Source organism: Herpailurus yagouaroundi, unplaced genomic scaffold (assembly GCF_014898765.1).
Source record: "Herpailurus yagouaroundi ecotype Mexico unplaced genomic scaffold, PumYag 139, whole genome shotgun sequence".
In the NCBI taxonomy this organism is placed as follows: domain Eukaryota; kingdom Metazoa; phylum Chordata; class Mammalia; order Carnivora; family Felidae; genus Herpailurus; species Herpailurus yagouaroundi.
The window spans coordinates 18,757,773-18,777,157 of record NW_024412394.1 but is presented as its reverse complement, the minus strand read 5'-3'; the positions used below and the strand labels follow the sequence as shown (position 1 = coordinate 18,777,157).

The 19,385-nt window shown below is 42.6% G+C and overlaps 1 protein-coding gene and 1 long non-coding RNA gene across 2 annotated transcripts in view; one reads left to right on the top strand and one right to left on the bottom strand.

Annotated features, from left to right (window-relative positions):
* The window catches only part of LOC121029583 (glutathione S-transferase A2), a 12,378-nt gene extending 6,233 nt beyond the window's left edge, over positions 1-6,145 (top strand). The window contains exons 4-7 of the mRNA XM_040473763.1: positions 1,117-1,249; positions 3,150-3,291; positions 4,790-4,921; positions 5,787-6,145. Coding sequence (XP_040329697.1) covers positions 1,117-1,249; positions 3,150-3,291; positions 4,790-4,921; positions 5,787-5,912 — 533 coding nt within the window. The 3' untranslated portion in view covers positions 5,913-6,145. The remainder of the gene's footprint in view (positions 1-1,116; positions 1,250-3,149; positions 3,292-4,789; positions 4,922-5,786) is intronic.
* LOC121029584 (uncharacterized) overlaps positions 1-7,298 on the bottom strand; it is a 15,924-nt gene extending 8,626 nt beyond the window's left edge. The window contains exons 1-2 of the long non-coding RNA XR_005789782.1: positions 7,287-7,298; positions 637-643 (exon numbers count right to left, since the gene is read on the bottom strand). This is a non-coding gene — a long non-coding RNA (uncharacterized LOC121029584). The remainder of the gene's footprint in view (positions 1-636; positions 644-7,286) is intronic.
* Positions 7,299-19,385: the final 12,087 nt, after the last annotated feature.

Sequence of the window (19,385 nt, the reverse complement as noted above, 5' to 3'; positions counted from 1 at the left end):
GGCGGGGCTTTTGGGTCTTTTCTTCCTCCTTGGTCGGGGGGGGGGGGGGTTTTAACTTTTTTTTTTGGTAAATGTACGCTCCCCCCCCCCCCCCCCCCCCGTGTCCTGTGAATGCCCTCTCCTTGCACTCTCCAGCTTTTCCGCCCCCAAGAGAGCTGGGTCAGTTCAGGATCCCACATAGCCTGCCCAGGCAAGGACTCTCAAACCCATGCAGTAGAATGAAAAGAGTAGAAATAGGCCAGCAGTTGTGTGAGTTCTTTTCTCTGACGATTATTGCAAGCTTATATCCTAGCAATATCATAGACTCAGATAATAAGATGGTTTAGTTGGATTAATTGAAAGGCCAGGTGACAGTATGAAGATGGAGATGAAGAACAAAGTTCAAGCACTACTCGCATCAGCAGAGTCAGGAAAGGGCTTGCCCGATACACACTGTCAGTGGTAGAACTGGGGGAACAAGCAAAACACCCTACATAGAAATCTCCCTTCAAATTCGCCTTAATGGCATGAACCCAGAGACTTACTTTGGAATGTTTCATTTGAACTGAATGTGATGTTGGCCCTGGTGTAGCCTCTCTCAACATTTCCTAAAACACCCATGAAAGTAAATCAACCACAAAAAATACAGGAACCTACCATGTATCTGGATGGTAAATAAAAAGATAAATGAGGGTCGCCTTGGTGGCTCAGTCGGTGAGTGTCTGACTTTGGCTCAGGTCATGATCTCACCGTTCGTGGGTCTGAGCCCCACATCAGGCTCTGTGTTAACAGCTGAGAATCTGGAGCCTGCTTCAGATCCTGTGTCTCCCTCTCTCTCTGCCCCTCCCCCATTCTCGCTCACCTCTCTTTCTCTCTCTCTCTCTCTCAAAAAAAAAAAAAAAAATTAAAAATTTTTCCAAAAAAGATAAATGAAATAATAGGTGAAAAGTAAAATGCAGACTGAGATCAAAGAGGATTAGAGGATGCAAAAACCAAAATACAGATATGGTGAAATGTTACCAGGCAATAATTTTTGTTTCCTTTTATATCTTCGGTCATGGCAACAAACGTTTTTCATGTTAAAAGAGTATGATCCATAAAATATGTCACTCTGTTTCTTCTTTCTTTTTTCAAAAGATGGAAATTTGATGTTCCAGCAAGTGCCAATGGTTGAAATTGATGGAATGAAGATGGTCCAGACCAGAGCCATTCTCAACTACATTGCCACCAAATACAACCTCTATGGAAAAGACATAAAGGAGAGAGCTCTGTACAGTACTTTTTTTTATTCTTTCATCAGCAATTAATGTAAAAATTTGGGTTCTTGGGCAGGCAGGACTGTGTTGGGGGGATCATGGCCAGCAGCAGCACAGGACTTGGTGGTATAGATTGAGGTCCAAAACCACAGAGAGCTGTGAGGATGAGGGATTCCCCTAGGAGTGGATTCACCAAGTGGGATTACAGAAAAGGAAGTGGTCCACATATAGAGCACATATGATGACAGTCTTTTGCTAATGCTGATGAACTAGGAAGCCAGAAAGATGGTGGAGTCACTATTCTCAGTACTCAGGCCTTTAGGAGCTGGATATCAGCCAACAGCTAGAGACAAAGGATGAGTCTGAGTGTCCGGCAGATAAGACTAGGGAACAGAAGGATCCAAAGGCGCTGACTCTGAAGGTTCAGAAATGATCAAAATGATGATCAAGAACCTCACTTATCAGCCTGTTATATGGACTGGCCGCTTGACAAGGGTTAGCAAAGCATGGTCCTCAAGATGCCAGGGTTATCACGAGCATTTTGATACAAGACCGAAGTAGCCAGATTTAGTCAATACAACCATATCTGTGGGTTCTCTCTGTGGTTATGAGACCACATGATTGAAATTTAAATCTCAGAAACTGTTATGAGTTGCTCAAAAGTGAACCATAGAGTTGCCATATTCCAGCAACTCCGTTACTAGGTATGCAAATAAGACTACTGAAAACACATCCACGCTAGAACTTGTACACAGATGTTTATAGCAGTGGTGTTCTTAAAATTCTTAATGTGGAAATGACACAAATGTGCATCAACTGATGAGTGGTTAGTCTACTTATCAATGCAATATTGTTTGGCCATGAAAAGGAATGAAGTACTGATGCATGCTACAACATGGATAAACCTTGCAAACATCATGTTATATGAAGGAAACCAGACACAAAGGTACATATTGTGTGAATCCATTCGTATGAAATATCCAGAGCATTCAAATATATAGAAATAGAAAGCAGTTTAGTGGTTGCCAGGGGCTGGAGGAGGGAAGAAATTAGAATGGGTGTAAAAGCATACAGCATTTCTTTTGGGACTAGGAAAATATTCTGTAATTAGTGTGTGGTGATGGTACAGAATTCTGTGTCTTTACTATAAAAATCACAAACTTAAACACTCTTGAAGTATGCACATTATGGTATTGAATTATGTGCCAATAAAGATTTATTAAAAAAAAAAAACTCTTACAGAAAGCCCAACTTGGAACATTCAAAACTACTCTGCTGGAATATGTGCTACTTGGAATGTACAAACTATTTCACCATTTCAGGAGATATTTTAGGTGAAGACTTGAGAAATGCGAACAAGGCCAGAGTTGGGCAACTGTATGTGGACAGAGTGTGGAAACATGTGCTGTGGGAAATTATTGGAAAACCTGCTGACATTGGTTTAAACAGGCCTGGGTGGTGTAACAGGATGAGAGAGGAAGGGGACATGACTGAGATGGTTGTGCCAGGGACTCTCTCTGGAGATCACTTAGGGGGCAGGTCAGCCACATGGAGTCACACTCCGTTTGTGCCCAGAACAAGCCACCATGGAGGTGACAGACCCGAGGTATGGTCCCAGTAGGTATTTGCAGGATTCCACCAATTTCCTGTGACTCTGGACAGGTCACAATGCTCTCTGTCCCTCTATTTCATCATGTGTATAATGAAAGTTTTAGACACATATCTACCTTGATGGCTTATTCTAGGATGAAATGTTCAAATCAAGTAAAAATCAGAGCTGAATGACTGGTATATAAAAATGCATAAAATGGAGCTGAATTACTTTGCCACCTCCTGATGCCCCATTCTCATACATTTTTCAACTCTAAAATCAAGGCAGAAGACATTTGACAATTTGGTCATTTTGTCTTTCAGGATAGATATGTACACAGAAGGTATGGCAGATTTGAATGAAATGATCCTCGTTTTGCCTCTGTGTCCACCTGATCAGAAAGAGGCCAAGATTGCCCAGATCAAAGAGAAAGTAACAGATCGTTATCTCCCCGTGTTTGAAAAAGTAAGTGGACAGTCATTGAGCACTTTGGGTGCTGGACATAGAGGACAAAGAAAGACAGCGTCTGGCATCCCTTGAACCTTTACCTTCACTTCCAGTGAGCCTTCCTGAATACTAACGCAGGAAGAATTGCACCAGTGATACCCAAGTTTTAATTTTCCAGCAAGACTTCAACTTACCAGGAGCCAATCGAGAATTCTCTATTTGGCAGACTTTCATGGTCATAGTTAGAGCCTGGGCTGCTGAAGGCTCTGAGAGCCACACTGGACATTGGAGTAGGTGCTGCAGACAGAGCACCACATAGGGGCTTTGATCCAAGAGGAACACAGTGAGAGCAATGCATCAGGAGATACTGTGGCAACATGCGTAGGGAGATAGGGAGACATGAGGCCAGCTGCCCTTCAGGAGAAAGTGGCAGTGTCTTGGGGGTGGACAGATGAGGTGTGTCTAGTCAGAGATGGGGGCAGTGTGATGAAGAGGAAGATACAGATGGAGAGATGTTAGGGAGAAAAGAATTGACCTACTTGAAGGCATGGCTCTCACACTTCAGAGGACAGCCATGCAAACTAAGGAAATAAGGTTCCATCATTATAGACAGTGCTCCTCAGTTAATGTTTCTCCTTGGATGTAAGAGGAGAATGTTTCAAGATCCAAACTACCTGAAATCATGCTAAATGGAAACTATGGGCTGGGGCACCCAGGTGACTCAGTTGGTTAAGCATCCCACTCTTGATTTCAGCCCAGGTCCTGATCTCACAGTTGGTGAGACTGGGCCCTGGGCTGACAGCCCAGGGCCTGCTTGGGATTCTCTCTCTCCCTCTCTTTCTGCCCCTGCCCCCACTCGTGCACGTTCTCTCTCTCTCTCTCAAAGTAAGTAAATAAACTTTAAAAAAATACTCTCTTTCCTGACCTTTGTGGTGCTGAGAGTTGGGGCGCATTCACATTGCAAAGACCTGAACAGTCATCCCACTTGAGCAAGCCTATACTTTGAAATCAAAGCGCCTTATGGTAAGTTAAATGCAAAACATATGTTACCATAGGGCATTTAAAGTGGTCTTATATTTTTTGCATAACAATTATCCATGTTTCTATATGTGTACATAGTGTGAAAGGGTATTTACCCAAATTGCCTTAAGCTGGTGATGCCATGGGGTTTTCTCTTCACGTTATCATTTGCATATTATTGGGATGTTTTAATAAATTTTGTGAATTTCCCCAACATTTTATTAGGAAAAGTTGCATACATCAGAATAGTTGAAAGGGATACACAGGAGCACACGTTTCAGGGAAACGGTAGCTGGGGCTTCAGCTGAGGAGCAGGGACAGAACAGCAGAGACCTGCTGTCACACTGAGTCAGAGCGCAGCGAAGAGGGTCTGCAGCCAACACCCCCTCAGTGAGGCAGCAGAGGTGGGGAGGTTGGGTTGGAGAGTGTGGGGAGGGGCAGAGGGACCCAGCCTGACCATGCCTGTGCTCATGATGGAATTCCTCAAACCTGCCAGGTGTTAAAGAGCCACGGACAAGACTACCTTGTTGGCAACAGGCTGAGCAGGGCTGACATTCACCTGGTTGAACTTCTGTACTATGTGGAAGAGCTTGACCCCAGCCTTATGGCCAACTTCCCTCTGCTGAAGGTAATCTCTCTGACAGCCTTCAGGAGGGAAGGCTCGCATCTCCCCCTCCAGAATCTAACATTTACATTCGGGTCCCATCGTTGCCCAGGACTTGGCTGTCCCCACGTCTCCAGCATTAATTACCTCCTGGGTGCTGGTCGAGGCATGCAGAGAATCTTGTCACGCCCAGAACATCTGAGGTGGATGCTTCCCCAAGAAGAACACTTTGTCTTTACCATGAGAAGGACCCAGGGCTCGGCATCAGTCTCCCCATCCCCATTGCTTTGTGGCTTTTGTCCTTGGTTTCTCTGGGATTTCCCTTATCCACCTGTGTCCTTCTCTTTCCTTCCTGTGCCTGTCTGAGGAGGTTTCCTGCCTTCTGATTTCTTCCCTCCGCACCTGCTCCTAAGAGCAGACATCATGTTTCCCTGGGCAGAGTCTCCCTCTCTCGGCCCCTCTCTCAGTGGGATGCCTGGTTTTGACCAGTCTCATGGTTCAGCTTTCTATATTTTCTGTCTCTCGTCCAGGGCAATTTTCCTACATTTTCATTGTCTGTTTGGAGACTTGATGTGTGTGGATTCTGACAGACACAATCCTCTTCCCTGTATTGCACAAAAGCAATGAAGCTACAGGCTTTTCGTGTAGGGAAGAAGATAGGGAAGACCTGAAACAATAGAGCCTGAAAGAAAGACATCTTTGGGGAAAATGGGATCGAGCTGTCTTTTCTTCCTCCCGTCTTCGTGTCTCACTGGCTGTGCATTTCCCAGCCTCACACTGGTGCTGATGGAGGGCACTCAGCTGGTCCTTGTCTAGGAGGGTCTCTGGCTTGTGCCAGGGATGGGGCTGGCCCTGGCTCCGTCTGAGGCTGTGCCCTTGTGTATTGCAGGCCCTGAAGACCAGAATCAGCAATCTCCCTCCCGTGAAGAAGTTTCTGCAGCCTGGCAGCCAGAGGAAGCCTCCTATCAGTGAGGAAGATTTAGAAAAAGCAAGGAAGATTTTCAGGATTAAATGAAGCGGGCATGGATGGCCAGCACTTGCATCTGGGGCTTCCAACAATTACGTGCGTTACCTGATGTGGATCCTGATGATTACGAGGCTAGTAAAGTTCTCAAAAGTATATAATTTCATCTACATGAAGATTTACAAAGCAATTTATTTTGTTTTTACCAAATAACAAATCATGATCAGCCCCTAGGACATCTCTTGGACTTAAAAATAAATAAAGGGAGAAAAAAATTTAATGGATTCTTTGATGTATTAAAAAATTGTCGTAATAGCTATCATATACCTTGTCAAAAAGATTGAAGTAGAAAGTTTCATGTGACCTATATTTAGTAACACAAAAAATGCTTTTTTTTCCTTTGTATTTGCTGTATTTCTTAAAAAAAATTTTTTTTTAATGTTTATTTGTTTTTGAGAGAGAGAATGCAAGCAGAGTAGGGGCAGAGAGAGGGAGACACAGAATCCGAAGCAGGTTCCAGGCTCTGAGCTATCAGCACAGAGCCCAACGTGGGCCTGATATGGGGCTCAAATTCATGAAGTGTGAGATCATGACCTGTGGGGAAGTTGGATACTCAACCGACTGAACCACCCAGGCGCCCCTGTATTTGCTGTTTTTGTGATGCAGCCTAAAAGATTCCTCCTCCCTTCACCCTCCTTCCTTCCTGCCTGCCTTTTTCCTTCTTTCCCTCCTTCTCTCTTTCTTTCTTTCTTTCTTTCTTTCTTTCTTTCTCTCTTTTCTTTTTTGTACAGAACCATTTTCCCTCAGTTGATGAATCTTTTTTCCTGTTTAGTTATGGAGCATATATTTATTTTACCTTTAATATAGAACATTCTGTGTGCCAGGAGCTGGGTTATTAATGATGAACAAGCCAGATATAGTCTTTGGCCTATGGGAGGTTACTATAGTGATAGAAACAAACAAACAAACAAAAAAAAAAGGTAATTCTAATCCAAAATCCTGCATACCTTGTATATCATGTTCCTAGGGCTGTTGTAACAAATGACCACAAATTTAGTGTTAAGAACCATAAAGTGTATTCCCTCACACTTTTGAGGTTCTTTGTGTGACATGAAGGTATGAGCCAGCCATGCTGTCTCTGAAGGCTTAGGGAAGGATCCTTCCATGCCTCTTTAGCTTCTGGTGGCTGTTGGCAGTCTTTGACATTTCTTGGCTTGTAGATGCATAACTCCAATTCCTGCCTCTATTGTCACATGGCATACGCATTTGTGTGTGTGTCTATCCAGATTTTCCTCCTCTTATAAGAGCACCAGTAATCAAATTTGGGCCCATCCTAATCCAGTATAACCTCATCTTAAATTGACTGCAACTCCAAAGACCCTATTTCCAGAGAAAGTCACATTCACAGGTACCCAGGGTTAAGACTTCAACCTATCCTTTCTGGGGGACATAATTTAATCTACAACCTCATGCTGGGGCACAAGATAATGCTGAGCATGAACCTAATTGGGACACCTTTGCCTGAATCTATGAGTCCTTCATGGTCTGTCATGAAGGGCAGTCATAGCTGATGTGAGATCTGAGGAGCCAAGTTGCAGCAGGTAAGGTCGGGGGAGCTTAGGTTGGGCAGTAGGGATGGAATCCAGGCAGGAGGTCAGCAGGATCACTGACCATGCAAGAGAGAGACTGAGTATTTGTATTGGAGGAAACAGAAGTCATTAGGTCTGGGTGTAGCATGACAGCACAGGTGGGGAAGGGCAATGATGAGGTGAGATGAGGGAACAAGGCCTAGAGTCTAAGGACTTTGAAGGCCATGGCAAGAAGTTTGGATTTTGTTCCAAGGAAAATAGGGAGCCACTGAAGTACAGCCATACACCCTGCTCTATGAGCCTGATGTACATATAATAAAATCACATCTTTTCAATATTCATTTTAAGTCACTCAAGCACACATCTTAGACCAGTAGGAACATTCATTCCCAAAAGCAGTCTCTTTTGCAATGGTACATCCAGCAACCTAGGGGCTCACTCCATTCAAGGAGTCCAGTAGACCCAAGACTGATCAAAACTCCCAGAATCCCTCTGCGGTAGTACCTGTTCTCTGCTGCCCCTCCCGCCACATGTAGTTTTTGTTTTCCCAGACAGTCTGGTCTGAGAAGGTTTGGTCAAAACTGGCCACCGTTCGTCCACCTGGACAGCAGCATCCTCTTTCTCTATAGCTTCAGAGGGAAGGAAGTGGAGGTCTCCCTCCTTGCTGTCACTCAGGCCTGGGATCTCAAACTGTACATGGAGATATATAGTCCTTTACCCCCCGGCCTGTCGCCATGCTGGAGAGGCTAGAATAGAGTGATGTCCAGCCTCAGTTCTCTACTGAGCCTGAAACTTGAGCTCCCCCAAGAAATGCAGGATCTATGGGGCTGAGCCCAGGGCCCTAGCCCCAACTGGCCATTTTCATAGTGTGAACTTCCCCACAGCTGCATAGGATGGGACAGACACATACACAGGACGCATGGCATGTGTCCTTTATGCCTACCCAGGGTTAGGTCAGTTCAGCCCAAGCAAGATGTGCCAAGTTGTCCTCCTAGGAGGCTCCCAGTTCCCTTTGCATGGACCTGCTCTCTGTCCAGCCCTGGACTCCTCAAGTTGTTTATGAGGAGTTTGTTATCTATTCTTCCTACAATATATTCTTATATTTTGCTCCAGGACAGAGCTTCTCAACCTCATCACATCTAGCCTTCCCCAGTTTCTAACATATTTTATAATCCTTTCTTATTATCCTGAGGTGAACTCCATAACATTTACCTCATTATGGCTGGTGCTCTGAGTACAGGAAGAGTAAGATACCATCTCACCTCAAAAAGGGTGGCTGAAGAGAGGTTAGTGAAATGCCTACTTACAAAGCTGGGGTAGCATTAAGATACCTCAAGGGGTGGTGATACACTTGGGGCTAGCCACAAAGGCAGGCCTCTACCTCTCCTACTCTTGATGGGACAAGGGCAGAAAGCAGTACAGGAACCGAGTTGCAGGTACAGGAAAGGGCCACCCTGACAGAGTATATGGCCTTTAGAGAGGAAGGCACTCACTGGCAACCCAAACTACCAAGGACACAGTGACAATTAATAAACATCACAAATGACTGGAAATTATCACCATGATTTCTGACTGGTTTGCGCTATAGCTTTATCCAATATTTTGCCATACATAGTTTGGTTAGAAAACAAAAGGAAATATTGTTTTTTTAAAATGTTTATCTATTTGAGAGAAAGAGAGCATGAGTGGGGGAGTGACTGAGAGAGAGAGGGAGAGAGAGAATCCCAAGCAGACTCCATGCTGTCAGTGTAAAGCCTGACATGGGGCTCGATCTCATGAACTCTGAGATCATGATCTGAACCAAAATCAAGAGTCAGATGCTTAACTGAGCCACCCTAAAAAGAAATATTGTTAATTTTCACTATATATCCTGCCTTACAAATTAATTCATATGTACTATACAGATGTCAAGTGTTTTGAATATCACTCCTGGGTAATCTGTGACATAAAAGGATAGAGATGTTTGTTACAAAATAATTTACATTTGGTATATGACCCTTATACCACCCACCATTTTCATGGAGGGATTATATAGATATAATTGAAATGAAAATAGATATTAATTTCTCTGACTATACTGGAGAAATTGGGTCAAGATTTGAGGTATTGTACATGGTAACTTGCCAATTTTCCAAAATCTTCTTGAAGAACAAATACGTATTAGAAACATTTTGCCAACCAGAGCTGGTTGGACAAGGCATCCATGAGTCAGCACAAGTATTATTTAAAAAAAAAAATTTTTTTTTAAGTTTATTTTGAGAGAGAGAGAGAGAGAGAGCATGAGCGGGATAGGGACAGAGAGACAGGGGAGAGAGAGAATCCCGAGTGGGGTCCGCACTGTCAGCAGAGAGCCCGATTTGGGACTCAAAGTCACGAATTGTGAGATCATGACCTGAGCTGAAACCAAGAGTTGGACGCTTAACTGACTGAGCCACCCAGGTGTCCTGAGGTCCGCACAGCTTTTATCTGTATTGTCTTTGATCTATTTTTTCCTCCTACCTTTCTCTCACAATCTTTGCTTACCTCTTCTCTGCACTCAATAGCTATGTTTGAAATATTTGTCCTTTGAAACTTTCAACATAATTGTGACATTCTAAGTCAACAGACCAGCCAAGGATACCTAGTAGAAAAAAATATTTAGACTCTGACCTCAGAAATTGATGAAATCTTCTCAAGGAAGATATTATTCTCAAGGAAATAATATTTAAATAGTTTATTTTGTTTCATTCAGTAAATGTTCATTGAGCACCTATTTTGTTCCCTGCATTTTTCTAGGCACAGAGGATGCTATGGTACATATAAGAGCATTTTCCTGCTCAGATGACAAGTAAATAAATCAATGAAAAATTTATTAAGGTTAGTGATAAGTGCTGTAAGGAAAATAAAACAGGGTGAGGTGATGGAGACTTTTTAGGATGGCAATGGAGAAGTGGTTAACTTAAAATGAGTAATCATAGAAGACTGAGTTCTAAATGACAGGAAGAAGCCAGGCATGAGAAGATCCAAGGTAACAGGATATTAGCCAGAGGTATCAGTGAGGACCAGGTCTTGGTCACAAACAACTTTGGTATGTTTCAGGCACAGTAGTCAGGCAGATGTTGTGGGAACATGATGAAAAAGTACTGGAAGATGAGGTCAGAGAGGTAGACATGGGTGTATCAGTTATCTATTGATACCTAATTAATCAGCCCAAAGTTTAGTGACTTAAAGCAACAAACATTTACTATCTAACACAACTTCTGAGGGTCAGAAGCTTGGGAGAAACTTAGGTAGGCGTTCTGGATCAGGATCTCTCAGGAGGTTGTAGTCAAGCCATCAGCCAGGGCTGTCATCATCTGAAAGCTTGATTGAGGATAGGTGATCCATTTCCAAGATGGTTCACTCACATGGCTGTTGGCAATGGACCTCAATTCCTTGTTAGGTCTGCTTCTCTGTAGGGGCTGCTTCAATATTTTCATGACAGATCAGCTAACTTACCATAGCGCAAGCAATCCAAGGGAGAGCAAAGCAGAAACAGCAATGTCCCTTATGATCCATTTTCTGAGGTCACACTTCTGATGACAGTGACAGACTAGAGACCCACCTAGGATGAGGAAGCAGTTGGAGAGGAGAAAGAAGGCAAGTAGAGTGGGAGCCAGGCAAGAAATCTGAGGAGGTGGTGTCTATGAAGCAGGGGAGAGCCGGGAAAGTGTGGCGTCATGAAGGACAGGAGCATGAGGACTGGAGAGTGAACACTGAAGTTGGGGACAGGAGGCCACTGCTGGCCTTGATGAGAGCAGCCAAGCGTGGGACAGAAGGCCAACCAGAGTGGGTTAAGAAGGAAATGGGAAGTGAGGAGTAGAGACAGCAGACACTGACCACACTTTTGAGAAGTTTTGCTCCAAGAAAAGGCCGATGAGTGGGACAGTAGACTTTCTCTGAGATCTAAAAAAAGAAAGGGTTAAGTAGGTTGGGCTCAGTTTCATTTGCAATTGTGGGAAGTTACCTACGAACAGCAAGGCTGTGTACTACAGTGACAGATTCCTAAAGGCACTTAAGTTGTTGGTACCAGAAAGGTCCTGTTGCTCTGGAAAGTGTGCCATCTAGTGCTCAGCCATGGCGTCAGAGTCATGCTAACTTCTTAAAAGAGTAGGTTGGGCCTCTTTGGTTCACAGCAATCTGTTTGCTGGAACAGAGAAATTGCTTTTTGTTATAAATCTTAAATCTACATTGGAGAACAGCCAAAAGAGAAACTCAACATTTCTGACTGAAAAGCTGAGTTGGAAAGTTCTCCATGCTTCCCCTCAACACCTTCCAGATCATTCCTCTTTATTTCTTACTTCTTCATCTCTTTATCTTCATCCATCAGACCCCTATTAAGTGTCCTTTTCCATTGTCTACAATCTATAATATAGATTGGACTGATGCTCCCACAAGCCAGAGATTGCCATGCAACCACCAGCAGCTAGGGGAGGGGCATGGAACAGATTCTCCCTCACCACCCTCAGAAGAAACCACCCTTTTTGACACGTTGATTTCAAACCTCTGGCCTCCAGAACTGTGCGAGAATAAATTTCTATTGTGTAAGCTGCCCAGTTTGTAGTAATTTGTTGCAGTGGCCACAGGAAACAAGTCCAGCTACTTTTTGATAAACAAGAATGAATACACATCACAACATAGATGAATCTCCGAATAACGATGCTGAGTGGAAGAAACCAGAAAGATCAGAGCACTTATTGTATGCTCCCATTCATATGAAATTCTAGAAAACACCAACTAATTTATCATGATAAGAAGCAGACGGCTAGTATGGGGAGGGGCAGGAGGAAGGGATTCCAACAGGGCATCGGACATAATGTGTTTGCTATACTGATTTTGGTGAGGCTTCCATTGGTGTATACATATGTCAGAACTTATCCAATTGTACACTTAAATTACAGGTACTTTACCATAGGTGAGTTATGCCCCAAACATAGTAATAATACTAATGGAGGCAAATAGCCCCACAAATCTACCCTGTAGATAATCATTCTAGACAATTTGTCTGCTAACCATTCTGCCTTGCCTGCCACCCTTGCCTCTGGCATGTCACCTTCTAATTACAAACTGACTGAGATCTCTCCTGTCATAACCCCTTAGCCACTTACATCTCCACCCCTCAAAACAAAAACAAAAACAAAAACAAAAACAAAAACAAAACAACAAACCCTGCAAAATAAATCAAAACAGTCCTTCTTTATCCCTGGCTGGTCTCCCCTTTGGCTATTTCCTTCCCTCTTTCTTCTCACTTCCAAGGCTCCAGGAGTCTACATTCTGGCTATACTTCCTCTTGCCAAAGGCCAGAGTCGTGAACTTTTGTTTCATGACCAATGAACTAATTGTCATCTTAGTCCTATCAGTTCAAAGGTGTCTTCTCAGTTCTATGTTGTTTGACCCCTTTATTGCAAATCTAAGCCCACCTTCCCTTTCCATCAGCAACTTTCTGCCAGGGCCTCCCTGCCCCCCACCTTCCACCAAACTCTAGTGCTCCCGTAATCCTGGAGCTCCTTTTTCTTAGCTTAGTGATTTATATGCCTTTCTTGCCAACATGCTGTCACACTCATTGCACCCAATCCTGCTTCTTTTCAAAAGGTCAGAATTTTCACAAAACGAATAATAAGTTATCAGTGACAGCCCTCCCCTGTCCAGAGCTCGGGCTTGTGAAGAATGTTAGGAAAACCTTCCAGAGTCTGACACTGGGCATCAAATGCAGCATTTGAGAGGGCAACTTGGATGAGCCTCAAGAATGACATGACCACTATCCCACACTCCCTAAGCTCCTTTCCTTCTTATCTTGAAATGTTCTCTCCACTGCTGTCTGCCACTCTACCAGTGCCTTTTCTATCAAGACACCTTCACTGATGGACGCAATAATACTGGGCATTCCCACAAGCGCTCCTAGATATGAAGTTTCTTTCCATTCTGTGCGTGAGTGTGTGTGTGTTCAAATTTTTTAATTTTATTTTATATTTTATTTTATTTTAAGTTTATTTATTTAGTTTTGAGAGAGAGAGACAGACAGACAGAGAATGCAAAGACGAGAGAGAGAGAGAATCCCAAACTGGCTTTAGCCATGTGTGCAGAGCCTGATGTGGGGCTCAAATTCTCGAACCACTAGGTCATGACCTGAACTGAAGTTGGGCGCTTAACCAACTGAGCCACCCAGGTGTGTCCCTTAAATTTATTTTGGAGAGAGAGCACGAGAAGGGGAGAGGGACAAAGGGAGAGAGACAGAGACAGAGAGAGAGAGAGAGAGAGAGAGAGAGAGAAAATCCTAAGCAGGCTCAGTGCAGAGCCCAATGCGGGACTTGATCCCACGACCTTGGAGTCATGACCTGAGCCAAAATCAAGAGTGGGATGCGCAACAGACTGAGCAACCCAGGCTCCCCTCCCATTCTGTTTTCATGTCCTTAGGTTATAGTATCCTCAGCCTAGCCCTGGGGAAGATATGCAAGGGAGTGGTAGTAATCAGTAGTGTTTCTACATTTCCTACTCAGTAGGAAGGTGGCTATTAGGAATTGTAGCTGAAAGCTGGGCCCCATGCACCAGAGATGGGGATGCATGGAAGCTGATTAAAATTCAGAGTTTAATTAAAATTAAAACTCTTTTTTTTTTGATCAACAGAATCAAATATCTTTCATTTAATATTTATTTTCCTTTCTTCTATGTACATTATAGCAGAACAAAAATTGCAGTACTATTGCCCATAAAACGTTTCACTGGCATATTAACCTCCAAGTTTTCTCTACATAGTTCTCACCCACCTACCCATCTACCTACCTACCTACCAGATGTGGGGGTGGATGACCTCCTTACTGTGGGGATATGTGTTTATAAGATCCCACAGAAGTCCCCCAAAATGGCTAAAAGTGACCCAAATTCAAAAGTAGTCCTGAATTTTGTCTGGTATCAGCTATGATATGGGCTCCAGACACAATGTGAACCTCTGGATGATGTTATCCTTTGTGCCTATTAACTGCTCAGATTTCAAGATTTCATATTTGCTGGTGAATTTCTATGCCTCACTACCAATATTAGTACAGGAGGGAAGTGGGGTGAACTGTAGCAATGATTTTCAATTTACTTGAGGGGCAGACTGGCATAGTAATTAAGAGCTTGGATTTCTGGCCTTTGAAATTCCAGTTGTGCTTCATACACAATGTATGATCTTGAACAAGTTTCTTGACTCTTTTGCCACAGTTTCCTCACGAATAAATGGGGATAATATTAACAGAATTTACCACATTGTGTTATGAAGATTAAGTGGGTTAATACACATAAACTACTTAGAAAAGTTCCTGGTACTTGGTAAATCATTAATATTATTAGCTATAATTATAATAATAATTATTATTTTTTTTAACTTGTTTTGTTTTTTATTTTTTTAAATTTACATCCAAATTAGTTAGCATATAGTGCAACACTGATTTCAGGAGTAGATTCCTTAGTGCCCCTTACCCATTTAGTCCATCCCCCCTCCCACAACCCCTCCAGCAACCCTCAGTTTGTTCTCCTATTTATGAGTCTCTTCTGTTTCGTCCCCCTCCCTGTTTTTATATTATTTTTGTTTCCCTTCCCTTATGTTCATCTGTTTTGTCTCTTAAAGTCCTCATATGAGTGAATTCATCCGATTTTTGTCTTTCTCTGACTGACTAATTTCACTTAGCATAATGCCCTCCAGTTCCATCCACATAGTTGCAAATGGCAAGATTTCATTCTTTTTGATTGCCGAGTAATACTCCATTGTACATATATACCACATCTTCTTTATCCATTCATCCATCGATGGACATTTGGGCTCTTTCCATACTTTGGCTATTGTCGATAGTGCTGCTATAAACATGGGGTGCATGTGTCCCTTCGAAATAGCACATCTGTATCCCTTGGATAAATGCCTAGTAGTGCAATTGCTGGGTCGTAAGGTAGTTCTATTTTTAGTTTTTTGAGGAACCTCCATGCTGTTTTCCAGAGTGGCTGCACCAGCTTTCATTCCCATAAAATTCTCTTGTTATACCATCCTGACCCTATTGTTCTACCTGAAAACCTACCCATACTTTTTCTGAGGTTGCCCTAAATACTGGCTCTTCCCATGTTATTGTGAGAAAATGAGGAAGGAAGATTCAGGCATCAAAACTTGACAGCTCTCTTACCCTGTATACATCTAATCTCCCTAGTTTAGATGAATAATGGCAGGGGTCCAGAGAGGTTGGGGTTTGTCTAGGGTCAGAGGGCTGGTCAGCGGTAGGAGCAGCCTAGAGGCCAGATCTCCTGACTCAGGCCAAAGCCTCTCTCAGTTACTCACTGATTCAGGAAATACCTTTTGAATCTAGCCTGAGATGTTGCAAGGGTGCAGAGATACTGGGCTGAGCAAGATGGACAAAGGCCTTTGACCTCAAGGAATTTACATTTTAGTAAGAAGAGATAGACCACAAACAAACAAATAAATATCGCAGTCATAGCTTGTGATAGAGATATGAAGAAAATTACACAAGGACTACAACAGAGAGTAGTTGGGGGGCAGGTGAGGGGAGAGCTCTACTTTATTTTTTCCCAGTATTATGGAGGTATAATTGATAAATAAAATTATAAGATATTTAAAGCGTACAACATGATGTTTGAAATTCGTAAACATTGGGAGAGGATTTCCTCCACTGAGTTAATTAACACATCCATCAGCTCACATAGTTACCTGTCTTTGTTTTATTTTTTGTTTTGTTTTGTTTTGTTTTGGTGAGAACATGTAAGTTCTACTTTCTTAGCAAGTTTCAATCATGCAGTAGTGTTACCAGCTATAGTCACCATGTTATAACATTGGATCCTCACACTGTTCATCTTATAGATGAAAGCTTATCCTCTTTTACCAGCAAGAGCTCTACTTTAGATGGATGGTGAGGGAACGCCACTCTGGGGAAATGACCTTTAAGATGAGACATACGAAGTGAAAAGAAACCAGGCAGGCAAGGAGACAGGCAAGAGGGCTCCAGACCAAGGAACCAGCATCCTCACAGGCTTTGAGTGGGAAAGCCCGCAGTGTTTTGTGGACCCCAAACCAGAGGAGGCTGGGCTGGAGAGTGGGGGATAGGAGTGTGGCCTGAGATGGGGTGGAGATGCCAAATGACACACTACTACCAGTCCTGTCCTTTTATTCTAGATGAAATGGGAATCCAATGTCTCATTTCTTCTGTAAGATTTTGCCCAGATGATACAGTATTTGGGGAGGTATAATTTCACATTATAGATATTTGAAAATATACCTTGAACTATAGAAGAAAAACTCATCAGCTTTTGCACCCCCCCAAAAAAAAAAAAAAAAAAAAAAGGATGACAAGAAAACTGAAAATCAGTCGGAGTGTGTGGATTTGCCAAACTAAATTAAATTGCCTTTCTGGAATTTAGTGTATAAGTATGTTGGTATGATTTGTAAAACTTGTAAAAAAAAAAAAAAGAATTATAACAATGATATAAAAAGGATGGAGCCCACTAACAACTTTAATTGAGACTACTCTTTGCTGGATGTAACTCACTGAGAAGGTAACAGGGAATGAAAACATTTTAACAGAATCATTTAAATCTATCAATCCCTATCTATCTATTCCTACTTAAACTTACCAAATCATTTCAAAAACAAAAGGAGCTCTGGAATAGTAGGAATAGTTGCTTCTAATATTGTACTTTATAAATTAATATTTTAATGCTAAGCTTTCTTGAAATGAAGCTTATAGTACAAGATTGTATTTGTACAGTCACACATATACTCCATGCACATATACATATATGAGGAAAACACGTCCTAAATGCTGACGGGCTGAATTATACCTAAGTGCAAAGTTCCACATCTTAAGATTATTTGACAGTTTAAAAACATTAGATTAATATGTAATAGGTCATTGGGATTTGTGAAAAGAATTGATTTTGCTTAAATGTTTCCCAATATAGTGTAAATAAGTTGACTTGTTTGCTTACCTAGCTGTTGTCTGATTATTTTACAAAGCTTCATTTTCCACCTATTGTAACAATTCAGTTCCAAGAACCAAGCAATCCTCCGGCAGCAATACTGAAGTACAGAATTTTCCAAATCAGAGAAATATGTGTCAGGACAGTCTCTTTATGGGAGCAAACTTCACTTCACTTTATGTCATCAGCAGGCCAAAAATTCTCCATAAACCAGAAAATATGCATTCTATACCCAAGGACACATGAGAATGCACTGTGTGCTAGGCTTCTAGATTAGCTCTTATAGAGGGGAACATCATTGCTCTTTCTCATAGATTACCCAGGAATCAATGTTACTAAAATCCAGTTTCAGGAGACAAAGCAAAATGGGGGCGTGATGCCAAGATAAGTAGAGATAAAATTCCAGAAGGCTAGGCTTACAATAAAGGAAAAAGACATGCAGTTCCCAGTCTACTTAATTCCTTTTATTCTTACACCCTTTAAACAATGGATTATTACATTTTTTTTTTAAATTTCAGATGCTCACTTGAAAGCTATGAAATTATCTACTTAGCAGGTTTACCTGCCTGCTCAAGTTCTTCTACCTAGAATGAAATAAAGCAATAATTGCTTCTAACCCCTTTCCTTTCTGAAAATAGGTGGGGGGACATTGTGATCAGTGCTCTTAGACTCTACTGAGCTTTCTTATGATTTCCCTTGACCTCCATAAAGGACAGATTTGGAAGCAGTTACAAAAGGAACGACAGCTGGAAAGAGTTGGTGGCAGATGGTATTCTATTAATACTTATTGCTGGGAGATCTGTTTAGGGTCCTTTGTAGGAGGAAGTTCAATACTTTCCCTTAAGCAAACAGTTCAGTTATTCAAATCCAGTAATTATGCTACAGCGTGTTTACTCTATGTGTAAGTCACAGATACTAATAATATATCTAATGTTTTTATTGACAGTAACGTGTAGCTTGAATGAAAGCCCAGGTTACAATTTGAATGGTTTAAAATGTATTAACCATATTGATTTAGTTGTATTTGCCAAATACTCTTGTTACTCCCTCACCTCACATTAGTATGTACAATTGGAACAAGTGGACTGGGGACTTAACCATTATATGTTACATATACAGGGGCTCTCTCACCTGTCACCCTGGCCCTTCTCTGCTTTCTTTTTTCTCCAAGGTACAGTTTTCTCTAGTAAGACTCAGATAAGCTGCCTCCTAGGTCAAATACTCATAAATGTCACAGTCCCCATTTAGGGGGTGAGTGGGCAGATGAGTTGGGGGCAGAAGCCTTTCACATCCCCTAAAAGTTGGGCAGGTGAGAGGGCAGGATAATAGTGAAGCCCTGTGCTGGTCTAGTCACCTGCTGGAGAAGGGGGTGACCCAAGAAAACCCTGGTCCAGAATGCTGGGGATGCCCCCACTTGGGGGAAACCAAGATTTGCTGACCCAAGGGAAAGCAGAGGGGACAAGCACTTGTGCCTCAGGCTGGTGGGTTTCCTGGGAACTGCCCCCAAGAGTGAGTGCTTATGGTGAGAAGGGTCTGGACAGGGCACCCTTGGCAGTCTTGCTGGAGGTCAGGGTACAAGCCCTATGGATGGCAGGTGAAGTTCTGGGTGGCTCGGGTCCTCCCCAGCTCAGGCCCCTACCTGTGCTTATCAGCGCCTCCCCAGCACATGACCCAAGGCTGCCCACTGGCCTCCAGTCTGTGGGAACCAGCCCAGAGCTGATGGAACCAGACACCAGGGACCACAATATCCAGCCCCGGGTCCTCACAGGGGCCTCACCAGGCTCCATGGACTCAGCCCCTCTTAGCCAGCTCCTCAAGATGACATGAGAATCAGAAAATAATTGTCCTTTGGGAGGATTTGTAAAACTTGTAAAAAAAAAAAAAAGAATTATAACGTAATGATGTAAAAAGGATGGGGCTCACTAACAACTTTGAGACTGCTCTTCGTGGGATGTAACTCAAT